The sequence below is a fragment of the Octopus sinensis genome, linkage group LG22, assembly GCF_006345805.1.
Source record: "Octopus sinensis linkage group LG22, ASM634580v1, whole genome shotgun sequence".
Taxonomy (NCBI): Eukaryota; Metazoa; Mollusca; class Cephalopoda; order Octopoda; family Octopodidae; genus Octopus; species Octopus sinensis.
In genome coordinates, this window is record NC_043018.1 from 5,519,432 (window position 1) to 5,547,262 (window position 27,831).

At 39.9% G+C, this 27,831-nt stretch overlaps 1 protein-coding gene across 2 annotated transcripts; it reads right to left on the minus strand.

Annotated features, from left to right (window-relative positions):
- On the minus strand, positions 1-27,831 carry LOC115223084 (probable low-specificity L-threonine aldolase 2). Of its 2 annotated transcripts, XM_029793498.2 has the most exons (7): positions 27,730-27,831; positions 20,433-20,591; positions 19,465-19,548; positions 16,960-17,048; positions 13,954-14,136; positions 2,365-2,502; positions 1-107 (listed from the first exon to the last, which is right to left on the minus strand). In XM_029793498.2, the coding sequence occupies exons 2-7, from the start codon at positions 20,554-20,556 to the stop codon at positions 12-14; spliced, it is 714 nt and encodes a 237-aa protein (XP_029649358.2). In that variant the 5' UTR covers positions 20,557-20,591; positions 27,730-27,831; the 3' UTR covers positions 1-11. The 2 variants fall into 2 exon arrangements, with proteins under 2 accessions (XP_029649358.2, XP_036368116.1); XM_036512223.1 differs by lacking the exon at positions 2,365-2,502.

Genomic DNA, 27,831 nt, shown 5'->3' on the forward strand with positions numbered 1-27,831 from the left:
ATTTGTTAACGTTACAATATGAAATAAATAATAATATAACTTGATACAAACCTTGAGATGAAAGATTCAGTACCGACTAAAACAGACCCAACTGGAGCACCAATTCCCTGAAGATAATTTAAAGAAAAATTTTTTTACAGATTTTAGAAATACAGAAATGGATTAATAATGAAATGAATATTTTTTTTAGATTTAGAAATAAATCTATAATGTAGGTGCAGGAGTGGCTGTGTGGTAAGTAGCTTGCTTACCAACCACATGGTTCCGGGTTCAGTCCCACTGCGAGGCATCTTGGGCAAGTATCTTCTGCTATAGCCTCGGGCTGACCAATGCCTTGTGAGTGAATTTGGTAGACGGACCTGAAAGAAGCTGTCGTATATATGTATGTGTGTGTATATATGTTGTGTGTCTTGTGTTTGTCCCCCCCCCACCATCGCTTTAACAACCGATGCTGGTGTGTTTACGTCCCCGTCACTTAGCGGTTCGGCAAAAAGAGACCGATAGAATAAGTACTGGGCTTACAAAGAATAAGACCCGGGGTTGATTTGGTCGACTAAAGGCAGTGCTCCAGCATGGCCGCAGTCAAATGACTGAAACAAGTAAAAGAGTAATAATTGTATTAAACCAAAAATTAATTATTCTGGAAATATACATATAAGTACAAGCACGGCTGTATGGTTAAGAAGCTTCTTTTGCAACCATGTAATGCTGAGTTCAAGCACACTGGTTTCTGGTTCAGCCCCACAGCATGGCATCTTAAGCAAATGTCTTCTACTATAGTCCTGGGCTGATACACACACACACACACACACACACACACACATATATATATTTATTCTTTATAGAATTAAGGATAAAACCACTTTAATGATTTTATCAAGTGGTCAGCATGAAATAAAAACTTTGTAGTAGAAGACACCTGCCCAATGTGAATTGAGGCGTAGGAGTGGCTGTGTGGTAAGTAGCTCGCTTACCAACCACATGGTTCCGGGTTCAGTCCTGCTTCGTGGAACCTTGGGCAAGTGTCTTCTACTATAGCCTCGGGCCGACCAAAGCCTTGTGAGTAGATTTGCTTGACAGAAACTGAAAAAAGCCCGTCGTATACTCTTTTACTCTCATTACTCTTTTACTTGTTTCAGTCATTTGACTGCAGCCATGCTGGAGCACCGCCTTTAGTCGAGCAAATCGACCCTGGGACTTATTCTTTGTAAGCCCAGTACTTATTCTATCGGTCTCTTTTGCCGAACCGCTAAGTGACGGGGACGTAAACACACCAGCATCGGTTGTCAAGCAACGCTAGGTGGACAAACACATACACACACATACATACATATATATACATATATACGACAGGCTTCTTTCAGTTTCCGTCTACCAAATCCACTCACAAGGCATTGGTCGGCCCGGGGCTATAGCAGAAGACACTTGCCCAAGATGCCACGCAGTGGGACTGAACCCGGAACCATGTGGTTGGTTAGCAAGCTACTTACCACACAACCACTCCTGCACCTATATATATATTTCGTTTCAGCTCAGAGCTGTGGCCATGTTGATGCACCGCTGTTAAAGACACTTGTATATGTATATATATATGTGTGTATATATATATAATGTGTGTGTGTGTGTGTGTGTTTGTGTGTCTTTGTTTGTACCCCCAACATCGCTTGACAACCGATGTTGGTGTGTTTACATCCCCGTAATTTAGCGGTTTGGCAAAAGAGACTGATAGGATAAGAACTAGGCTTACAAAGAATAAGTCCCGGGGTCGATTCGCCCGACTAAAGGCGGTGCTCCAGCATGGCCACAGTCAAATGACTGAAACAAGTAAAAGAGTAGGGAGAGTAACAGAAAGTACAAGAATGTGCCCCGCAGTGGGACTGAACCCAGAACCACGTGGTCAGGAAGCCACCCCTGCACCTAACTATGTCAACATCAATGGATGGAAGCACTCCGTCGGTTACGACGATGAGGGTTCTGGTTGATCCGATCAACGGAACAACCTGCTCGTGAAATTAACGTGTAAGTGGCTGAGCACTCCACAGACACGTGTACCCTTAACGTAGTTCTCGAGGAGATTCAGCGTGACACACAGGATGTGACAAGGCTGGCCCTTTGAAATACAGGTACAACAGAAACAGGAAGAAAGAGCGGGAGAAAGTTGTGGTGAAAGAGTACAGCAGGGGTCACCACCATCCCTGCCGGAGCCTCGTGGAGCTTTAGGTGTTTTCGCTCAATAAACACTCACAACGCCCAGTCTGGGAATTGAAACCACGATCCTACGATCACGAGTCCGCTGCCCTAACCACTGGGCCATTGCGCCTCCACATCAATAACACCAATAATAACATCAAACATATATCTTACTTTACTGAAACACATGCTGACAGAATCACAGTATTTTGTTATTTCAGAAGCAGGAACACCGAGAGCAACAGCTGCATTCATAAGGCGTGCACCATCTATATGCACCTTGATACCATTTTCCTGTGCTAAATTATACACCTGGGAAAATACAAATTATTAAACTGTTAAAATAGAGAACACAGTTGATAATTTTGATTTACCTTTTTTGTAGTTTAATTCCAAGTTTTAAACATCAGCAGCAGGTAGAACTCAGATTCAAACGTTTAGCTTTTGGATCATTCTGTCAAATGTAATGCCTATTTATTCACACTGCTTGGAATTAATTATCTTGTATCTTTGTGGTTTTGATGAGGTGACTCTTTTACTTGTTTCAGTCATTTGACTGCGGCCATGCTGGAGCACCACCTTTAGTCGAGCAAATCGACCCTGGGACTTATTCTTTGTAAGCCCAGTACTTATTCTATCAGTCTCTTTTGCCGAACCGCTAAGTGACAGGGACGTAAACACACCAGCATCGGTTGTCAAGCAATGCTAGGGGGACAAACACACACACATACATATATATATATACATATATACGACAGGCTTCTTTCAGTTTCCGTCTACCAAATCCACTCACAAGGCATTCGTCAGCCTGGGCTATAGCAGAAGACACTTGCGCAAGATGCCACGCAGTGGGACTGAACCTGGAACCATGTGGTTGGTTAGCAAGCTACTTACCACACAGCCACTCCTGTGCCTATGGCTTTGTAGGAGAGATATGAGAGGCTGGATCTGGCCAGTTTGAACCTAAAACAGGTAGCTAAAGAGTTAACTACCTATCAAAGAAGACCTGCTTTTCTGTGCAAACATGGCAAAAGGAAAACATGCTACAAGTGCAGCCCTGGTTTAAGTATTTATGAAAGAAAAATGTAGGGGTGTAGGAGGATCTTGCTAAGGATAGTACTTTGGTGTCTAGCATGTTACTGTTTACCTGACAGGGCAGACAGGCATCACTGGCTCTCACTCACCCCTTAACCCTTTAGGGTTCACATTATTCTGCCAAAACTAATGCTTTTTTATCCACATTGTTTTGAACTAATCATGCATTATCTTGTAGCTATGAGATTTTGATGAGGTAGCTATTAATTTTTAAAACGATATTGTAGGGTTGGTGTGAAAGACCAGATCTGGCCAGTTTGAACATAAAACAGGCAGAATACTTTTGGCCGGATATGGCCGGTTTAAATGCTAAAGGGTAAAATCTCTTTTGTGCTGGCTCCAAGTGCCACACCCCAGTATGTTGCCTCAGCAGACTCCCACTCACTCCTTAAATCTCACTTGTGCTGGCTCCAATTTCTCTCCTCACCCCTGGTCCATCATCTCAGCTGCTGAGCCATACCACATGAAGGGATTGTGCTTACCCTGCACAAATAGGCAGGTAGAGGAGTAGAGGCAATGGCCAATGGCCAGGGAAGGAAGAGTCAGAAAAAGACAAATGACCAGATGTATGTAACTGGGGGTGACTGTTCTGCACTATAATATAATAATAATAAAAATAATGAAATTATTGTATACAGTGCTCAGGTGCACCACAACTTGTCAGAAAGTGCATATAAAGCATATGCAGTAATGTACAAATGCCTGCGAAGTGAACAGTGTATGAGTCAGAGACATGCTTGCGTGTGTATGGAGGGGAGAAAATCAGGTGTAGTGTTGGCGAATCTCAGGAAGTATGGAAGTTTTGAAGGATGCAGTTATCCGGCAACAAACAACTGATGCCGGCAGTTTGTTCCATGCTTCAGCACCTCTCAGCGTGAAAAAATGTTTCTGAAAGTCATGGGAGCTGTGCTGTTTTCTGACTTTGTAAACATGTCCATGGGTGTTAGACAGGTGTAGTGCTGGTGAATCTTCAGGAAGCATGGAAGTTTTGAAGGATGCAGTTATCGGCAACAAACAACTGATGCCGGCAGTTTGTTCCATGCTTCAGCAACTCTCAGTGTGAAAAATGTTTCCGAAAGTCATGGGAGCTGTGCTGTTTTCTGACTTTGTAAACATGTCCATGGGTGTTAGACAGGTGTAGTGCGGGTGAATCTCAGGAAGCATGGAAGTTTTGAAGGATGCAGTTATCCGGCAACAAACAACTGATGCCGGCAGTTTGTTCCATGCTTCAGCAACTCTCAGTGTGAAAAATGTTTCTGAAAGTCATGGGAGCTGTGCTGTTTTTGACTTTGTAAACATGTCCATGGGTGTTAGACAGGTGTAGTGTGGTGAATCTCAGGAGCATGGAAGTTTTGAAGGATGCAGTTTTCCGGCAACAAACAACTGATGCCGGCAGTTTGTTCCATGCTTCAGCAACTCTCAGTGTGAAAAAATGTTTTGAAAGTCATGGAGCTGTGCCTGTTTTCTGAACTTTAAACATGTCCATGGGTGTTAGACAGGTGTAGTGCTGGTGAATCTCAGGAAGCATGGAGGTTTTGAAGGATGCAGTTATCCGGCAACAAACAACTGATGCCGGCAGTGTGTTCCATGCTTCAGCAACTCTCAGTGTGAAAAAATGTTTCCGAAAGTCATGGGAGCTGTGCTGTTTTTTCTGACTTTGTAAACATGTCATGGGTGTTAGACAGGTGTAGTGCTGGCGAATCTCAGGAAGCATGGAAGTTTTGAAGGATGCAGTATCCGGCAACAACAACTGATGCCGGCAGTTTGTTCCATGCTTCAGCAACTCTCAGTGTGAAAAAATGTTTCTGAAAGTCATGGGAGCTGTGTGCTGTTTTCTGACTTTGTAAATATATCCACGGGTCTTAGACGGGTGGAGAGGGGAGAAAATCAGGTCTGTGTGTTGGCGAATCTCAGGAAGCCTGGAAGTTTTGAAGGATGCAGTGCTCCGACAACTAACAATGATGCCGGCAGTTTATTCCATGCTTCAGCAACTCTCAGTGTGAAAAAATGTTTCTGAAAGTCATGGGAGCTGTGCTGTTTTCTGACTTTGTAAACATGTCCATGGGTGTTAGACAGGTTGTAGTGCTGGTGAATCTCAGGAAGCATGGAAGTTTTGAAGGATGCAGTTATCCGGCAACAAACAACTGATGCCGGCAGTTTGTTCCATGCTTCAGCAACTCTCAGTGTGAAAAAATGTTTCTGAAAGTCAGGGAGTGCTGGAGCTGTGCTTTTCTGACTTGTAAAATATATCCACGGGTCTTAGACGGGTGGAGGGGAGAAAATCAGGTGTAGTGTTGGCGAATCTCAGGAAGCTGGAAGTTTTGAAGGATGCAGTGCTCCGACAACTAACAAATGATGCCGGCAGTTGTTCCATGCTTCAGCAACTCTCAGTGTGAAAAAATGTTTCTGAAAGTCATGGGAGCTGTGCTGTTTTCTGACTTTGTAAACATGTCCATGGGTGTTAGACAGGTGTAGTGCTGGTGAATCTCAGGAAGCATGGAAGTTTTGAAGGATGCAGTTATCCGGCAACAAACAACTGATGCCGGCAGTTTGTTCCATGCTTCAGCAAACTCAGTGTGAAAAATGTTTCTGAAAGTCATGGGAGCTGTGCTGTTTTCTGACTTTGTAAACATGTCCATGGGTGTTAGACAGGTGTAGTGCTGGTGAATCTCAGGAAGCATGGAAGTTTTGAAGGATGCAGTATCCGGCAACAAACAACTGATGCCGGCAGTTTGTTCCATGCTTCAGCAACTCTCAGTGTGAAAAATGTTTCTGAAGTCATGGGAGCTGTGCTGTTTTCTGACTTTGTAATATATCCACGGGTGTTAGACGGGTGGAGGGGAGGAAAATCAGGTGTAGTGTTGGCGAATCTCAGGAAGCCTGGAGCTTTGAAGGATGCAGTGCTCCGACAACTACAACTGATGCCGGCAGTTTGTTCCATGCTTCAGCAACTCTCAGTGTGAAAAAATGTTTCTGAAGTCATGGAGCTGTGCTGTTTTCTGACTTTGTAAATTATATCCAGGTCTTAGACGGGTGGATGGGGAAGGAGAAAATCAGGTGTAGTGTTGGCGAATCTCAGGAAGCCTGGAAGTTTTGAAGGATGCAGTGCTCCGACAACTAACAACTGATGCCGACAGTTTGTTCCATGCTTCAGCAAACTCTCCGCGTGAAAAAAAATGTCCCAAAAGTCATGGGAGCTGTGCTGTTTTCTGACTTTGTAAACATGTCCATGGGTGTTAGACAGGTGGAGGGGAGAAAATCAGGTGTAGTGTTGGCGAATCTCAGAAAGCATGGAAGTTGTGAAGGATGCAGTGCTCCGACACTAACAACTGATGCCGACAGTTTTGTTTCCTGCTTCAGCAACTCTCAGCGTGTGAAAAAATGTTTCCAAAAGTCGATGGGAGCTGTGCCGTTTTCTGACTTTGTAAACATGTCCATGGGTGTTAGACGGGTGGTGGGGGAGAAAATCAGTGTAGTGTTGGTGAATCTCAGGAAGCATAGAAGTTTTGAAGGATGCAGTGCTCCGACACTAACAACTGATGCCGACAGTTTGGTTCATGCTTCAGCAACTCTCAGTGGTGAAAAATGTTTCCAAAAGTCATGGGAAGCTGTGCTTTTCTGACTTTGTAAACATGTCCATGTCGGTGTTAGACGGGTGGAGGGGAGAAAATCAGGTTTAGTGTTGGTGAATCTCAGGAAGCATGGAGTTTGTGAAGGATGCAGTTATCTGGCAACTAACAACTGATGCCGGCAGTTTGTTCCATGCTTCAGCAACTCTCAGTGTGAAAAAATGTTTTTCGAAAAAGTCATGGGAGCGTGCTGTTTTCTGACTTTTTGTAAACATGTCCATGGGTGTTAGACAGGTGGGAGGAGAGAAAATCAGGTGTAGTGTTGGCGAATCTCAGAAAGCATGGAAGTTTTGAAGGATGCAGTGCTCCGACAACTAACAACTGATGCCGACAGTTTGTTCCATGCTTCAGCAACTCTCAGCGTGAAAAAATGTTTCCGAAAGTCATGGGAGCTGTGCTGTTTTCTGACTTTGTAAACCTGTCCATGGGTGTTAGACAGGTGGAGGGGAGAAAATCAGGTGTAGTGTTGGTGAATCTCAGGAAGCATGGAAGTTTTGAAGGATGCGGCAGTTATCCGGCAACTAACAACTGATGCTGGCAGTTGTGCATGCTCAGCTTCATCAGCTCTCAGCGTGGAAAAATGTTTCCGAAAGTCATGGGAGCTGTGCTGTTTTCTGACTTTGTAAATATATACCACGGGTGTTAGACGTGTGGAGGGGAGAAAATCAGGTGTAGTGTTGGCAAATCTCAGGAGCATGGAAGTTTTGAAGGAGGCAGTTATCTGGCAACTAACAACTGATGCCGGCGTTTTTTGTTCCAGCTTCAGCAACTCTCAGGTGAAAAAATGTTTAAAAAGTCAATGGAGCTGTGCTGTTTCTGACTTTGTAAACATGTCCATGGGTGTTAGACAGGTGTTGTAGTGTAGTGGTGGAAATCTCAGGAAGCATGGAAGTTTTGAAGGTGCAGTTATCCGGCAACTAACAACTGATGCCGGAGAGTTGTTCCATGCTTCAGCACCTCTCAGCGTGAAAAATGTTTCCGAAAGTCATGGGAGCTGTGCTGTTTTCTGATTTGTAAACATGTCCAGGGGTGTTAGACAGGTGTAGTAGTTGGTGAATCTCAGGAGATGGAAGTTTGAAGGATTGCAGTGCTCCGACAACTAACAACTGATGCCGACAGTTTGTTCCATGCTTCACAGAACTCTCAGCGTGAAAAAATATTTCCGAAGTCATGGGAGCTGTGCTGTTTTCTGACTTTGTAAACATGTCCATGGGTGTTAGACAGGTGGAGGGGAGAAAATCAGGTGTAGTGTTGGTGAATCTGAGGAAGCATGGAAGTTTGAAGGATGCAGTATCCGGCAACAAACAACTGATGCTGGCAGTTTGTTCCATGCTTCAGCAACTCTCAGCGTGAAAAAATGTTTCTGAAAGTCATGGAGCTGTGCTGTTTTATGACTTTGTAAACATGTCCATGGGTGTTAGACAGGTGTAGTGCTGTGAATCTCAGGAAGCATGAAGTTTGAAGGATGCAGTTATCCGGCACAAACAACTGATGCCGGCAGTTTGTTCCATGCTTCAGCAACTTCAGTGTGAAAAATGTTTCTGAAAGTCATGGGAGAGTTGCTGGTTTCTGACTTTGTAAACATGTCCATGGGTGTTAGACAGGTGTAGTGTGGTGAATCTCAGGAAGCATGGAAGTTTTGAAGGATGCAGTTATCGGCAACAACAACTGATGCCGGCAGTTTGTTCCATGCTTCAGCAACTCTCAGGGTGAAAAAATGTTTCCGAAGTCATGGGAGCTGTGCTTGTTTTCTGACTTTTATAAACTGTCCATGGGTGTTAGACAGGTGTAGTGCTGGCGATCTCAGGAAGCATGGAAGTTTTGAAGGATTGCAGTTTTCCGGCAACAAACAACTGATGCCGGCAGTTTGTTCCATGCTTCAGCAACTCTCAGTGTGAAAAATGTTTCTGAAAGTCATGGGAGCTGTGCTTGTCTTCTGACTTTGTAAATATATCCAGGTCTTAGACGGGTGGAGGGGAGAAAATCAGGTGTAGTGTGGCGAATCTCAGGAAGCCTGGAAGTTTTGAAGGATGCAGTGCTCCGACAACTAACAAATGATGCCGGCAGTTTGTTCCATGCTTCAGCAACTCTCAGTGTGAAAAAATGTTTCTGAAAGTCATGGGAGCTGTGCTGTTTTCTGACTTTGTAAACATGTCCATGGGTGTTAGACAGGTGTAGTGCTGGTGAATCTCAGGAAGCATGGAAGTTTTGAAGGATGCAGTTATCCGGCAACAAACAACTGATGCCGGCAGTTTGTTCCATGCTTCAGCAACTCTCAGTGTGAAAAAATGTTTCTGAAAGTCATGGGAGCTGTGCTGTTTTCTGACTTTGTAAATATATCCACGGGTCTTAGACGGGTGGAGGGGAGAAAATCAGGTGTAGTGTTGGCGAATCTCAGGAAGCCTGGAAGTTTTGAAGGATGCAGTGCTCCGACAACTAACAACTGATGCCGGCAGTTTGTTCCATGCTTCAGCAACTCTCAGTGTGAAAAAATGTTTCTGAAAGTCATGGGAGCTGTGCTGTTTTCTGACTTTGTAAACATGTCCATGGGTGTTAGACAGGTGTAGTGCTGGTGAATCTCAGGAAGCATGGAAGTTTTGAAGGATGCAGTTATCCGGCAACAAACAACTGATGCCGGCAGTTTGTTCCATGCTTCAGCAACTCTCAGTGTGAAAAAATGTTTCTGAAAGTCATGGGAGCTGTGCTGTTTTCTGACTTTGTAAACATGTCCATGGGTGTTAGACAGGTGTAGTGCTGGTGAATCTCAGGAAGCATGGAAGTTTTGAAGGATGCAGTTATCCGGCAACAAACAACTGATGCCGGCAGTTTGTTCCATGCTTCAGCAACTCTCAGTGTGAAAAAATGTTTCCGAAAGTCATGGGAGCTGTGCTGTTTTCTGACTTTGTAAACATGTCCATGGGTGTTAGACAGGTGTAGTGCTGGTGAATCTCAGGAAGCATGGAAGTTTTGAAGGATGCAGTTATCCGCAACAACAACTGATGCCGCAGTTTGTTCCATGCTTCAGCAACTCTCAGTGTGAAAAAAGTGTTCTGAAAGTCATGGGAGCTGTGCTGTTTTCTGACTTTGTAAATATATCCACGGGTCTTAGACGGGTGGAGGGGGAAAATCAGGTGTAGTGTTGGCGAATCTCAGAAGCCTGGAAGCTTTGAAGGATGCAGTGCTCCGACAACTAACAACTGATGCCGGCAGTTTGTTCCATGCTTCAGCAACTCTCAGTGTGAAAAAATGGTTCTGAAAGTCATGGGAGCTGTGCTGTTTTCTGACTTTGTAAACATGTCCATGGTGTTAGACAGGTGGAGGGGAGAAAATCAGGTGTAGTGTTGGCGAATCTCAGAAAGCATGGAAGTTTTGAAGGATGCAGTGCTCCGACAACTAACAACTGATGCCGACAGTTTGTTCCATGCTTCAGCAACTCTCAGCGTGAAAAAATGTTTCCAAAAGTCATGGGAGCTGTGCCGTTTTCTGACTTTGTAAACATGTCCATGGGTGTTAGACGGGTGGAGGGGAGAAAATCAGGTGTAGTGTTGGTGAATCTCAGGAAGCATAGAAGTTTTGAAGGATGCAGTGCTCCGACAACTAACAACTGATGCCGACAGTTTGTTTCATGCTTCAGCAACTCTCAGTGTGAAAAAATGTTTCCAAAAGTCATGGGAGCTGTGCTATTTTCTGACTTTGTAAACATGTCCATGGGTGTTAGACGGGTGGAGGGGAGAAAATCAGGTGTAGTGTTGGTGAATCTCAGGAAGCATGGAAGTTGTGAAGGATGCAGTTATCTGGCAACTAACAACTGATGCCGGCAGTTTGTTCCATGCTTCAGCAACTCTCAGTGTGAAAAAATGTTTCCGAAAGTCATGGGAGCTGTGCTGTTTTCTGACTTTGTAAACATGTCCATGGGTGTTAGACAGGTGGAGGGGAGAAAATCAGGTGTAGTGTTGGCGAATCTCAGAAAGCATGGAAGTTTTGAAGGATGCAGTGCTCCGACAACTAACAACTGATGCCGACAGTTTGTTCCATGCTTCAGCAACTCTCAGCGTGAAAAAATGTTTCCAAAAGTCATGGGAGCTGTGCCGTTTTCTGACTTTGTAAACATGTCCATGGGTGTTAGACAGGTGGAGGGGAGAAAATCAGGTGTAGTGTTGGCGAATCTCAGAAAGCATGGAAGTTTTGAAGGATGCAGTGCTCCGACAACTAACAACTGATGCCGACAGTTTGTTCCATGCTTCAGCAACTCTCAGCGTGAAAAAATATTTCCGAAAGTCATGGGAGCTGTGCTGTTTTCTGACTTTGTAAACATGTCCATGGGTGTTAGACAGGTGGAGGGGAGAAAATCAGGTGTAGTGTTGGTGAATCTCAGGAAGCATGGAAGTTTTGAAGGATGCAGTTATCCGGCAACTAACAACTGATGCTGGCAGTTTGTTCCATGCTTCAGCACCTCTCAGCGTGGAAAAATGTTTCCGAAAGTCATGGGAGCTGTGCTGTTTTCTGACTTTGTAAATATATCCACGGGTGTTAGACGTGTGGAGGGGAGAAAATCAGGTGTAGTGTTGGCAAATCTCAGGAAGCATGGAAGTTTTGAAGGATGCAGTTATCTGGCAACTAACAACTGATGCCGGCAGTTTGTTCCATGCTTCAGCAACTCTCAGTGTGAAAAAATGTTTCCAAAAGTCATGGGAGCTGTGCTGTTTTCTGACTTTGTAAACATGTCCATGGGTGTTAGACAGGTGTAGTGTTGGCGAATCTCAGGAAGCATGGAAGTTTTGAAGGATGCAGTTATCCGGCAACTAACAACTGATGCCGGCAGTTTGTTCCATGCTTCAGCAACTCTCAGCGTGAAAAAATGTTTCCGAAAGTCATGGGAGCTGTGCTGTTTTCTGACTTTGTAAACATGTCCATGGGTGTTAGACAGGTGTAGTGTTGGTGAATCTCAGGAAGCATGGAAGTTTTGAAGGATGCAGTGCTCCGACAACTAACAACTGATGCCGACAGTTTGTTCCATGCTTCAGCAACTCTCAGCGTGAAAAAATATTTCCGAAAGTCATGGGAGCTGTGCTGTTTTCTGACTTTGTAAACATGTCCATGGGTGTTAGACAGGTGGAGGGGAGAAAATCAGGTGTAGTGTTGGTGAATCTCAGGAAGCATGGAAGTTTTGAAGGATGCAGTTATCCGGCAACAAACAACTGATGCTGGCAGTTTGTTCCATGCTTCAGCAACTCTCAGCGTGAAAAAATGTTTCTGAAAGTCATGGGAGCTGTGCTGTTTTCTGACTTTGTAAATATATCCACGGGTGTTAGACGTGTGGAGGGGAGAAAATCAGGTGTAGCGTTGGCGAATCTCAGGAAGCATGGAAGTTTTGAAGGATGCAGTTATCTGGCAACTAACAACTGATGCCGGCAGTTTGTTCTATGCTTCAGCAACTCTCAGTGTGAAAAAATGTTTCCGAAAGTCATGGGAGCTGTGCTGTTTTCTGACTTTGTAAACATGTCCATGGGTGTTAGACAGGTGTAGTGTTGGTGAATCTCAGGAAGCATGGAAGTTTTGAAGGATGCAGTGCTCCGACAACTAACAACTGATGCCGACAGTTTGTTCCATGCTTCAGCAACTCTCAGCGTGAAAAAATGTTTCTGAAAGTCATGGGAGCTGTGCTGTTTTCTGACTTTGTAAATATATCCACGGGTCTTAGACGGGTGGAGGGGAGAAAATCAGGTGTAGTGTTGGTGAATCTCAGGAAGCATAGAAGTTTTGAAGGATGCAGTGCTCCGACAACTAACAACTGATGCCGACAGTTTGTTCCATGCTTCAGCAACTCTGAGTGTGAAAAAATGTTTCCGAAAGTCATGGGAATGTGCTGTTTTCTGACTTTGTAAACATGTCCATGGGTGTTAGACGGGTGGAGGGGAGAAAATCAGGTATAGTGTTGGCGAATCTCAGAAAGCATGGAAGTTTTGAAGGATGCAGTGCTCCGACAACTAACAATTGGGCACTGCATCTTTGTGGACCTTGGCAAAACAGTCAACAGATACAGGTCCACTCACAGTCTCTTTCCTAAATACAAATGGTTGGGATGTAGGTGTTAGCATCTTGTTCCTGGAAGAATCTCAAGCTATGAAAACAGTTCAAAACACAAATGCAATGCAGTGACCAAAACAAAAATGCACTAAGGATAGTTGTTGACCTATTCTGCTGAGTTCTTTGATTGCCTTACACATCATCCGACGCGAGAGCACCTAAATATAAATAAAAGGTCTGCTCTTTTGTGCATGCATGGCAAAAGGAATGTTGAAACTTGACAAAAGTTTTTGAGATAAATGTTAAAAGTGAAAGTGGTTGAGGGTTCATCGTGTCTTCACTCCATGGGGATGAGATGTTTTGGCACAGCAGTTTTGGTGCTGCCTATCTGGCATTGCTGATTCAATGCTGACTTACTTGACATCTTGCGTTTTAATGTCTCTCTCATTCTCATCTCTCTCTCTCTCTTCTCTCTCTGAACATCTGTTTATGTTTGTATGTGTAAAGTCTCTCACTCTCTCTATCAGTATGTGTATATTTCTGTGCACACATTCCTGTATGTGTGTGTGTTTTACCTCCAGTGCCAAACAGTACTGTCATTAAAACAGGCTCAGTGTCCAGTCAACCATGACAAATCATTGTGTCCACACAACAGTGCCAAATTGTCTCACTCTGTCTTCTCACCGATCCAACGACACTTAAAAATACCTATTTCTATACTACCCACAAGGGGCTAAACACAGAGGGGACAAACAAGGACAGACAATGGATTAAGTTGATTACATCGACCCCAGTGCATAACTGGTACTGAATTTATCGACCCCAAAAAGATGAAAGGCAAAGTCGACCTTGGCAGAATTTGAACTCAGGACGTAATGGCAGACGAAATATGGCTAAGCATTTCGCCCGGCGTGCTAACGTTTCTGCTATATCGCCGCCTTAAAATACCTGCCTCTTCACAGATCTAGTATAAATGATAAATAAAAGGAATTCACAAAAAAATTGCTCTTACCTTTTGTAGATAATCTAAAGGTAATATTTTCCCTCCACAGCTATTATGAGTATTTTCCAGGTAGATAGCTTTCGTTTTACAGTGGTGGGCATTACTTCCTGTTGATATTGTCTTGGCAAGTGTAGCAAGATCAAGAGTTCCATTTTTCTGGTTGGGGATGATTCTTGCAAACACTCCAGCAATCTGTGAACGGCATAATTCTAAATTTACACATTTATTATGTGTTTAACATTCCACCATGGGAGTATTTGGAGAAATTAATGCTACCTGTTACTGAGGAGGAGAAATTAATGCCACCTGTTACTGAGGAGGAGGAGTAAGTATTGTTTATCTGCTGTGATGGCCCCTGTTGTGTAGGATTAACTTCTATATGCATGTTGGGAAGGGGTCAGCTATGTTTTGTTTGTTTGTGCTGGTGGCACGTAAAAAGCACCCTTTACACTCATGGAGTGGTTGGTGTTAGGAAGGGCATCCAGCCATAGAGACATTGCCAGATCAGACTGGGCCTGGTGCAGCCTTCTGGCTTCCTAGACCCCAGTTGCACCGTCCAACCCATGCTAGCATGGAAAGCGGACGCTAAATGATGATGATGATAATGATTATATATGTGTGCAGGTGTGGCTGTGTGGTTGAAGGAAAGCTTGCTTCCCAACCATAGAATCTTCAGTTCAGTACCACTGCCATGTCACTTAGGACAAGTGTCTTCTACTAGGGACTCAGACTGATCGAAGATCATGTGACTGAAATTAGTAGGTGGAAACTGAAAGAAGCCCGTTATATATGTTAAATAAAATGAGACAAAAAAGCCAAGGCAGTGTTACCTCATTTTATTTAATATATAGACGCTCACATATGACCTGCATTAGATCCCTCACTCATACTATTATCGAACCAGAAGTCAAACTATGGTCCTTCCATAGCACTTACATAGCCTTACCTGCCATTTTGGGTCTTCTGGATACCAAAACTTCCCATATATACATACATACATACACACATATACATACATACATACACACATATATACACTACATACATACACACACACACACATATATATATATATACATATATACATACATATAAGCAAAGGGATTAAGTCGATTACATCGACCCCAGTGTGTAACTGGTATTTATTTAATCAACCCCAAAAGGGTGAAAGGCAAAGTTAACCTTGGCGGAATTTGAACTCAGAACGTAACGGCAGATGAAATACCACTAAGCATTTCGCCCAGTGTGCCAACTATTCTGCCAGCTTGCTGCCCTTATATACATATATATAATACACACACACACACACACATAACAAGAATGGATTAATAAAACCAAGCAGATATCTAGAAAGCACTCAGTATTAGCCAAACTTTGTTAACTATATCAAACAATCAGATACCAATAAATCCAAGCAATTAACATCCAAGGTAATTTCTCATCTATGAGAAATAAATCCAAATGTTGCTAAGAAGAATTTCAAGAAATCTGGAGTATAAGACCACATGAACAAGAATGAACAAAATCACATCTTTAATTGATGGTTACCCTATACATTACCAACAATCGTTTCTATGACAGGTTATTTAGATATAATAAAAAGGTACAAAATATCAATCAAACCAATATATCTAAAAATTTCAGCTAACAATGTTATCAAAATAACCCAAAACAGGTTAAATTCAAAGAGAACTGAAATAATATCCCTAATACATGAACACATACAGAAAAAACGATTAGAAGAAATATAATCATCATCATCATCATTGTTTAACGTCCATTCTCCATGCTAGCATGGGTTGGATGGTTCGATCGGGGTCTGGGAAGCCAGAAGGCTGCTCCAGGCTCCAGTCTGATCTGGCAGTGTTTCTACAGCTGGATGCCCTTCCTAACGCCAACCACTCCGTGAGTGTAGTGGGTGCTTTTTACGTGCCACCGGCACAGGTGCCAGGCGAGGCTGGCAACAGCCACGATTGGTTGGTGCTTTTTACGTGCCACCGGCAAGGAAGCCAGTCAAGGTGGCGCTTGCATCGGCCACGTTCAGATGGTGCTTTTTACATACCACTGGCACAGGGATCACAACTACAATTTCCATTGATTTTTGATGTTGATGTACTTGACTCAATAGGTCTCCTCAAGCACAGGGTCAAAATGGTATTTCTTTACTTGCCACCTGCACAGGAGTCAATCTAGTGGTACTGGCAATGGCTGGGTGCCAATTATAGGATTTGGTTCAATTTCGATTTCCAAGAAAAACCAGTTTGGTATTTAAACTTATGAAGGCATCAGCAGATAATGAAAAAATAAAAGCTAACCATAGAAATTCTACAGAACAACATTTAGTTATCTAGCTATATGCTAAAAAAATTTTTTTAAATTATGCTTATTAGATTATAGGAAAAGCAATTATAATTAAGGCATTATTTACTACTGAAATCTAGATTACATAACCATTCTTCTTCATTTAAGTTTAGAAGAAAATGTAGTTCTTTGAATCTTAGTAAATACATTTAGAATTTAAAAAGCATGAACATTAACTACAAAATAAAGTGGTCTATCATTAGTTATACTCCAATGTACAATAATGGTAATTTTAAATGTGATCTTTGCCTAGAGGAATGTATTATATAATTCAAAATTAAAATGATTAAATTGTAGAACCAATCTTACTTTGAAATGTTCCCTTAAATATAGAAAAGTATTTAAACATTCCAATAACAAATCACGGAATGGAGGAAGGGGTGAATGCTTGAAGTGAAAGAATAAGTGTGAAAATGGATGGGAAGGAGAAGAGCACAAGGGAACGGTCAGTGGAAGCTAAGAAAAACAGTGTATGGGAAAAAACTGTTATGTAGCAACAAGGTGGTAGTGGCGGTGGTAGTAGTAGTGGTTGCGGTGGTGATGGTAGTAACAGTAGAAATGGTGGTGATAGTAGTATTAGAGGTAGTAGTAGTGTACATATATGCACATATACACATGTGCAGGTGTGCACACACACAAAGGTAAGCTACTTACTTGTGCAACATTGCCTTGTTCACAAATACCAACATGTGCTTGATCTCCAATTATGATTTCCAAGCCTCTTTCCTGACAGTGACTCATAGCTGTTAAAGAATTTTAAAAGAAATTAAATTCCCTATTTACTCCATGCATAAGTCACACACCAAATTTAGTGTTAAATCTTGATACAAAATTTGTTTCGCGTACCTTTCCTTCACTGGACCCTAAACTCTGCTTGCGAAGATCTGTTGAGGCAAGTGAAATCAAAATCAAATTTGATGGCTGGCATCTGTGCTAGTGGAGCACTAAGAGCACCATCCGAGTGTGATCGTTGCCAGAGCAGGTAACTGGCTCCCGTGCCAGTGGCATGTAAAAAGCACCATTCGAGTGTGATCGTTCCCAGCGTTGCCTTACTGGCACATGAAAAAACATTCAAGCGAGGTCATTGCTAGTGCCACTGGACTGGCTCCTGTGCAGGTGGCATGTAAAAAACACCATTTGAGTGTGGCCATTGCCAGTACTGCCTGACTGGCCCCCGTGTCAGTGGCACGTAAAAGCACCCACTACACTCACAAAGTGGTTGGTGTTAGGAAGGGCATCAAGCTGTAGAAACTCTGCCAGATCAGATTGGAGCCTGGTGCAGCCATCTGGTTCACCAGTCTTCAGTCAAATCGTCCAACCCATGCTAGCATGGAAAGCGGATGTTGAACGATGACGATGATGATGATGTATTCCAACTTGGTATCAGCCTTGCTTCATATATGAGCTGCACCCTTGATTTTTCAGTTAAAAACAAAGAGAAATCAGAGTGGTTTATGCACGAGTCCCTTGGAATAGATTTCATGGTACATAAACATAATCCTATGAAGTAGGTGTATTAGTTGCAATATCCATAAAATACAAATATAGATTATGGAAGAAGAGAAAAGCACATTTATTCATAATTTCTCATCTCTACAATTATTTTGGCTGCAATTAATGCAAATCTCTCTGGCGAATAAAAATTCCAAATAACTACCACATTTACTCATGCATAAGTCACACACCTAATTTAGCGTTAAATCTCAGTACAAATTTTTTCCCCCTTCATATTCAAACTGGACATCAGCTTTGCTTCATATATAAGTTGCACCCAGTTTTTTCAGTGAAAATCAAGGAGAAATAAGAGTGATTTATGTATGAGTATTTTGGAAGAGGGTTTATGATACATAAATGTAATCCTATGGAGTAGGTGCATTAGCTGCAATATCCATAAAATACAAATATAGATTATGGAAGAAAAGAAAAGCACATTTATTCAAAATTTCACATCTCTACAACTGATTTTGCAGCATTAAATGCCAATCTGGTGAATAAAAATTCAAAATAACTACTGTATTTATGAATGTAGAAGTCACAATCTAAATTTAGTGTTAAATCTTGACACAAATTCTTTTCCTTTCATACTCAAACTTGATATCAGTCTTGCTTCATATAGAAGTTTCACCCAGTTTTTTTAAAGTTAAAATCACGTATAAAATTGTAGGATTTATACATGAGAAAATATGGTACTTTATGGAAAGAAAGAAATATACAAAAATATAGATAACTCTTTCAATGTTTTTTCAAATTCATCTTTAGTCTTCCCCTTTCTTGAATATAACCATGTCAAACATTCAACATACCTCACCCATTATGTTACATATCCATATTAACAAAGATAGCTACCCTAGCATACATCAGCCAAGGATGCTCAAAGGTTTTTTGGCTAATTCTACTGACTCAAACTGAAGCAGATTCACAAAGCATTTGGTATCTTTGATACCACTGTAAATGCAATCAATATTCTGTACAAAGATGCCATCAACTAGATATTACTTCTAAGGTATATCTCACAGATGTACCTTGGAACTTAGAAAAGAAATATAATTAAAAAAAAAGGAAGTTTAAGTTCTAGATTACTCTTTACTCTCTCTCTTTTACTTGTTTCAGTCATTTGACTGCGGCCATGCTGGAGTACCGCCTTTAGTCGAGAGCAAATCGACCCCGGGACTTATTCTTTGTAAGCCCAGTACTTATTCTATCGGTCTCTTTTGCCGAACCGCTAAGTGACGGTGACGTAAACACACCAGCATCGGTTGTCAAGCAATGCTAGGGGGACAAATACAGACACACAAACATACACACACATATATATATATACATATATACGACGGGCTTCTTTCAGTTTCCGTCTACCAAATCCACTCACAAGGCTTTGGTCGGCCCGAGGTTATAGTAGAAGAAACTTGCCCAAGGTGCCACGCAGTGGGACTGAACCCAGAACCACATAGCTGGTAAGCAAGCTACTTACCACACAGCCACTCCTGCGCCTATTAGTGACTATACTTAAAGAATATCTACAAGAGAGAGCCAGAAGGTAATAAAAATAGTTGACTTTGACTAAATACATTATGTTGTTAATATTTATGACTAATTGACTCATGTTGAAAGATAATGGATATCAATAAAGTCCAAATAAAACATTATGTAATAACTTACTGCTTAATAAATTTGCCATGGTCCCTGAAGGAACAAATAAGGCCTTTTCTTTGCCAAGAAGTTTTGCACATTTTTCTTCTAAGGCTGAAATTATAAAAATAGTAAAAAAGATTTTATATATATATATATAATTATTATTTGAGAGAATAAAATCCAAACTTACAAGGAAAAAGAATTCAATTTAGAAATACTAAATCAAATTCCACACAATATAATAAATATATAAAAAATATTAGAAAAAACCCACCTTTTATCAATTCAAAATGAATAATTAAATTACACCATCTAGAAAATTACATATAATAGAAAAGTTAAAATTAAAATAACAATAAAAAGTAAAGATTAAGTAAATTACAAAAATAATAAAAATGTATATAATAGGGTAGAAAACGACACGTGTTTCGCTGCTATATTTAAGAAATGATTATGGTAGTAGAGAAGTCACTTCCATATAAATATAGTCGCTCATCAGGTTAAAAATAAAATAGAACAATAAAATAATTAATTAATAAATATACTTTAATATATATATATATATGTATTTGAAAATCCTAAATATACATAAGTGAAAAATAAATACTTTAAAATTAAATAAAATACACAAAGCTATTACAAGTCAAAATAAGAAATGTTTCAAATATAGACAAACTCCTTAGATAATCTAACCATATAATAAATCTACATGTGTAGTATCTATAGATTTAATATAACAATCTATAACAAAATTGACTAAATATCAAATAACAAAATACCTAATTAACTTAAATTTAGTATTACAAATACATAAGCTGCCTATTTTATTTTTAACCTGATGAGCGACTATATTTATATGGAAGTGATTTCTCTACTACTATAATCATTTCTACTACTATAATCATGAATGTATGTGTGTGAGTGTGTAACTGTTATTTAAATATGCATGTTGCTACTATATTACAAGAAAGGAAAGTCAATGACCTAAATATTACCTAAGATAGTTGGATCTTCTCTGAGAACATCGTCTCCCACTTCAGCATTAGCAATGACCTCCCTCATGGCCTGGGAAGGTTTTGTGACTGTATCACTTCTCAAATCCACAAATGTTGGGGCCATCACTGCAGCAGTAACTTAATGGACTTGAAACAGACCTGGAGTAGAGAGGACATGTTATAAATGTTTATGAAAGGACTTTGACTAAAACCTAGCCGACTGATTGATTGACTGAATGATTAATCAAACAATCAATCAATTATTTTGATAGATGGTTAACCAACTGACAAATAAAAAAATAAAGAAGTGAAATACAACCAGTGCATGTGTTTATTATTGACATAATGATCTTCCCAAAATACTATAAAGTTTTAACCCTTTAGCATCCGGCTCAAATGTTCTACCTCTCACACTTACATTCTAAGAATAAACAGTCAAATCATCGGAATCCCAAAGCCATGATATAATGCATGATTAATTCAAAAGAATGGGAATGAATAAGCATTATGTTTGACAAAGTTAATCTGAATGCTAAAAGGTTCAAATATTCTTTTCTACTCTAGGCACAAGGCTTGAAATTTTTGGGGAGAGGGCCAGCTGATTAGATCAACCCCAGTACGCAACTGGTACTTAATTTATCGATCCCGAAAGGATGAAAGGCAAAGTTGACTTCAGCATAATTTGAACTCAGAATGTAGGGGCAGACAAAGTACCTATTTCTTTACTACCCACAAGGGAAGGACAGACAAATGGATTAAGTCGAATATATCGACCCCAGTGCATAACTGGTACTTATCTAATCGACCTTCAAAGGATGAAAGGCAAAGTCTACCTCGGCGGAATAACATTAAACATGTGTAGCATTCAAGAGTTTAAGCAAATTTTAAGATGTGAAAATAAAAGGAAGATGGACATTGATGATGATGATGATGATGATGACTGAAGTTTTAAACATCCCCTAATATTTTTATGATGCCTTTAAAAAACACATTAAACATTAAAGATTCTAAATCTGCAATTCTTTAGCCCTTTGGTTTTTAACCAGCCATATTCGGCCTAAAAGTTCTGCACATTTTATGTTGAAATTGGCCAGATTCAGCCTCTCACACCTACTCTACAATGTCATTCTAAAAATTTACAATCACATCCAACCCATGCCAGCATGGAAAGCAGACGTTAGAAGATGATGGTAATGATGACAACATCAAAATGTCAAAGCTATGAGTTAATAATAAAAATAAATGTGCCCTTTTAAAGCCTAGCCAAGCTCATGGGCCCAGTTTCCTGGTTTGAATGGCGTATGTATTCCCCAGTGTTACTCATTTTTTCCAGCTGAGTGGACTGGAGCAACATGAAATGAAGTGTTTTGCTCAAGAACACGTGTCGCCCGATCCAAGAATCAGAACCACAATCTTACAATCATGATGCTGACACCCTAATCACTGATCCACGCACCTCCAAGCTATGAGATAATGCATGATTAATTCAAACCAATTTGAATAAATAAGCATTACATTTGACAAAGGAATTCAAATGCTAAAGGGTTGAAAAAAAAGCAAAATTTGTTTTGAGAAAGATTCTCTAATTACTCATTCAAATATTTTTGTGTAAAATAAAATGCAATGCCATCAACTTTATGCACAAAACAAAAGAAGTCATCATAGCTTGTTCTGGCTGTGCAGAATTACAAAACTTTTCCATTTTCAATTACAAAGTGAAAAATTTAAAGGCAGGTGAGGAATTTGAAAGGTAAAAAAAAAAAAAATTAATATAAAAAATTATTTCTTAGAAAAATTGTACAACCTAAATGTGTCCCACCATGTGGCACCTTGGGCTGACCAAAGGCATGGGAGTGGATTTGGTAGATGGAAACTGAAAGAAGCCTGTTGTGAGTGTGTATATTCTCGTGCTGTTAGCGTTTCGGCGTTTCAATCGAGTGTAATGGCATTAATGTGGTAACATCTGAAATTTTGTCGTGGTATATGTTTGGCTGATGAAGATAGATCAATTTATGGGTGCAGTCATATCTTGAAAAATCTGAAACCTGCGCAGGTCGCACATTATCCTTTTCCAGGTATTTCATCTTTCAGATGTTCTCCCTGGAGGTAAGACAATTTTTTCTAGTTTGTTGCACACATGCATTTTTGCTACTACATACGCGGTGAAGCTATACATTAGCGTCGTATTGTTACGTTCGCTATTTCCAGTAAATATCGGTACTTCGTTGTGCCATATATTTACTCTTTGTATATTTTTCCCTCACGGGCTATTCTTTACTGGAAAGCAATACTCTAGTATTGCATTACTAATTTATTGAAACTTCTTCACCGTTCTCGTGCTGTTAGCGTTTCGGCGTTTCAGTCGAGTGTAATGACATTAATGTAGTAACATCTGAAATTTTGACGTGGTATATCTTTGGCTGATGAAGATAGATCAATTTATGGGTGCAGTCATATCTTGAAAAATCTGAAACCTGCGCAGGTCCCACATTATCCTTTTCCAGGTATTTCATCTTTCAGATGTTCTCCCTGGAGGTAAGACAATTTTTTCTAGTTTGTTGCACACACGCATTTTTGCTAGTACATACACGGTGAAGCTATACATTAGCGTCGTATTGTTACGTTCGCTATTTCCAGTAAATATCGGTACTTCGTTGTGCCATATATTTACCCTTTGTATATATATATATATATATATATATATATATATATACACATACATATATATGTATGTATGTATGTACATCTGTGTGTGTGTCTTTGTGTCTGTGTTAGTTCCACCACCATTGCTTGACTGCCGATGTTGGTGTGTTTATGTCTGTGTAACCTAGTGGTTTGGCAAAAGAGACCGATGTAATAAGTACTGGGCTTACAAAAAATAAGTCTTAGGGTTGATTTGTTTGACTAAAACCTTTCAAGGCGGTGCTCCAGCTTGGTCGCAGTCAAATGACTGAAACATGTAAAAGAGTAAAAGAATAAAAAATAAACCATAAATAAAAAACAAAAACATGATTGAGAAAACCAAAAGACAAAAATATTACAGCAGGTTATAAGGTGTGCTTTGATCAGAACATTGCCATTTAATTAATTGGATTTCGGAATAGCTATCATGGATACAATGGAATTTCTTGGTTCTTTTTGGAATTTTCCAATATTTTATTGTATCCCACATTTCAAGTAAAAAAAAAAAAACACTTGAAAATTGCTTAAAAGAAAATACTTTTTCAAAATCCGTGTTAGGATCTCTATATAAATGTGTCTGGGCTCTGACTTTGCTCCCTCATAAAATTTAGAAAAATTGTTATTTTTAAATGAAATTTTCTTGAAATAGTTTTGAGATGTTGTAAATTAACACTTGTATTGGAATGTAGTGAAAAAAACAAAACAAAACAAAACAAAACAAAAAAAACTGGTAGGCGCACATATATACACACCGACTGACATCTCATTTTTCTCAAAATATTAAATTTCACTTTGTAGATATATATTTTGGTATGTATGTATACGTGTACAACAATTTATTATTTTTTATAATTAAAATAATTTTTTACAGTAAATTTCTATATAGTCGTAATCTACACCGTCTGAAAGCTATTCGAAGAAAATCTCTTTAAAAAAATACCCATTTTTTCAGAATGTTATGAGGAAACAAAGTCGTGGGAGGGCACACTTCTGTGGATGTGCCTCCATGCTTTTTAAATATCTCACACGCCCCGATCGTACCTTCGCGATAGCTTCCACGATTAAAACGAATTTATTCTTTCGTCATTTTATTCGAGATAGCTATTCCCCAAAGTCCACCAAATTATTTTGCTACAAAAGGTTCATCTTCATTGTTTTGCGTTTTTTGTGTTATTTATTTCGTCTAACGTTTATTTTACTCAGGTTACAAGGACCTACGTCCTCCGTATCGAGTCACCATCTTTTCTTAGTCATGTTTTAATTTCGTTCTTCTAGAATTTCAACAAAAAGTTCCTTTTTAACCTATTGCAGCTATACTCGGCGGTAAATCCACCTGTGGCCACCACTAATAATTTCTTTGCGTTAATGATCATATCTTCTATCTTTTGCTTGTTTCAGTCTTTTGACTGCGACCATGCTCGGGTACCTCCTCGGAAGGTTTAGTCGCATAAATCGATTCCAGTACTTATTTGTAAGCTTGGTGCTAATTCTATCGGTCACATTTTGCCGAAACCGCTATGGCATAGGGACGTAAACAAATAAACACCGGTTGCCAAGTGGTAGTCACAAACACACCTGGACTCCTAGTTTCCGTCTACGAAATCCGCTCACAATGCTTTGGTCGGTCCAGAGCTGTAATGGAAGACTTGGCCAGGGTGTTGTGCAAAGGGTCTGAACCCAAAACAATATGGTGAGGAAGCATTCTTATTTCGGTTAATATAGGGCGTAACAAATATCAGAAAATCAAAAAAAAAATGTGTGTAATAGGTGTAAAACAACTTCCTGTGAACGAATATGAAAAAAAAAATTCGCGCACGCGAAAGGGGGGTGGGGGAGAGGCCTCGGAAAATTCACATCGGGAAGTTCCGAAAGCGTCTGAGGGGCTGACCCGGGCACCAAAACAAAAACAAAAATAGTGTAATATGTGTAAAACAACTTGCTCTAAACGAATATGAAAAAAAAAATGCGCTCTCGAGAAAGAGGGGTGGGGGAGAGGCCTCGGAATATTTATATCGGGAATTTCCGAAAGCGTCTGAACCGGGCACAAAAACAAAAACAAAAACAGCGTAATAGGTGTAAAACAACTTGCTCTAAACGACTATCATGAAAAAAATGCGCGCTCGCGAAAGGGGGGTGGGGGAGAGGCTTCGGAAATTTCACATCTTCAGCCACGGCCTTTAAACTAAGAAAAAATAGTGTAATTGGTGTAAAACTACTTGTTCTAAACGAGTATCAAGAACACACACTCACACATGAATCATAAACTCCGTATTCGCAAAAAAAAAAATAAAGAGAAGAAATTCTGGAAAAAGTGAAGAAATGTTGGATCTCCGCCATGTGAATCAAAATACGTGTCAGAAACATCTTGAAATACTACAGAAATTATGTTACGAAAATGATAATGTATACATACCTCTTTGAGTGGTCCATCGATAATGATGATAAAGAAATGAGTTGGATTTGAACTCAGAATATTGACTAACACAACTACATACTACAAGACTCAAAATATTCAGCCAAGTCACCACCCTTTAACTAGCAATAATAATAACATCAATAACATAACAGCCAAAAGATTTATTTGTTCTGAAAATAACAATCATAGTAAATAAATATGTTCTTTAATATTCACATTCATGTGCACAGTTAAACACACTTACATACAAACAGTCACGCATGCATAATACAGAACGGAACACATAAATGAAGGATGCATTACTTAGTATATATTACATCTAGAGAATTTTGATTAATAAGTCAAATATGCAAATTATAAAGATAATTAATTGCTTTACTAAACAGTGTTGTAAAGGTGAAAGAATAAATTTGGGAAAAAAATACACGCCAAAACTAATTAATAAAGGATAATTAGGGAAGGATTGACACAAAATAATAATTTTTTCTGTCTCTTTTTTTCTGATAAATGCATCTTAATAAGTGAGAAGAATTGCATATATCTGAACTATTTCAAAGAAAAGCATAAATTTAATGTTTAAAATAGCTTTAACCAAGGAATGAGATCCAACATTTCTTCACTTTTTCCAGAATTCTTCTCTTTATTTTTTTTTTTTGCGAAATACGGAGTTTATGATTCATGTGTGAGTGTGTGTTCTTGATACTCGTTTAGAACAAGTAGTTTTACACCAATTACACTATTTTTTCTTAGTTTAAAGGCCGTGGACTGAAGATGTGAAATTTCCGAAGCCTCTCCCCCCCCCCCTTTCGCGAGCGCGCATTTTTTTTATGATAGTCGTTTAGAGCAAGTTGTTTTACACCTATTACGCTGTTTTTGTTTTTGTTTTTGTGCCCGGTTCAGACGCTTTCGGAAATTCCCGATATAAATATTCCGAGGCCTCTCCCCCACCCCTCTTTCTCGAGAGCGCATTTTTTTTTTCATATTCGTTTAGAGCAAGTTGTTTTACACATATTACACTATTTTTTTTTGTTTTGGTGCCCGGGTCAGCCCCTCAGACGCTTTCGGAACTTCCCGATGTGAATTTTCCGAGGCCTCTCCCCCACCCCCCTTTCGCGTGCGCGAATTTTTTTTTCATATTCGTTCATAGGAAGTTGTTTTACACCTATTACACACATTTTTTTTTTGATTTTCTGATATTTGTTACGCCCTATATTAACCCTTATTTCTTTATTGCCCACAGGGGGCTAAACACAGACGGGACAAACAAGGACAGACAAACGGATTAAGTCGATTATATCGACCTCAGTGCATAACTGGTACTTATTTAATCGACCCCGAAAGGATTAAAGGCAAAGTCGACCTCGGCGGAATTTGAACTCAGAACATAACGACAGACGAAATACTTATTTCTTTATTGCCCACAAGAGGCTAAACACAGAGAGGACAAACAGGGACAGACAAATGGATTAAGTCGATTATATCGACCCCAGTACGTAACTGGTACTTATTTAATCGACCCTGAAAGGATGAAAGGCAAAGTAGACCTCGGCGGAATTTGAACTCAGAACGTAGCAACAGACGAAATACAGCTAAGCATTTCGCCCGGTGTGCTAACGTTTCTGCCAGCTCGCCGCATTGGTGAAGCGGCATTCTGCTTATCACACAGCCAAGCTTGGGAAAACACATCAATATTATTTCATGCGACAAGTTTTAAAAGGAGAAACTTTTTTTTAAGAAAAAAAAAAAAAAATATATATATATATATATATATATATATATATATTCTGCATTTTGTGAACAGTAAATATCTTAGGCGATATATTCTATATTCTAACGGAGTCAAATAACCGTAACGATACAATTGAGAGGAGAGAAGTCAGCCTTCCGTTACATAACGGTTCACTAAATTTCTGAAAGATTACCCGTGCAAACTCGGGTGGAACGAATATTTCGAGACATGTGTATATTCTTTGGTGGTGGTCTTCGAAGAATAAAAAGACATTTATTTGAAGATACGGCGTGTTAAGATCGCCTCAGAATCGACGTGGAACAAAGAAACCTTCAAACCACATAAGCATGATAAAATTTGTAATTCAAGTATTTCTGTATTAAGACAACCATTATTTTATATCTGTGTGTGTAAGTATGCAATAAAATAAACAACCAAGCGCACCGACAAAACGAAAACAAAATTCTTACCCGAGACAGAAGCAATAAAAACAATGACAAAAAGATGATTCAAATGTGATGAAAATTATATTAGAGTAATCTCCCTTGTTTTAATATGCTGCGCGCGTGTGT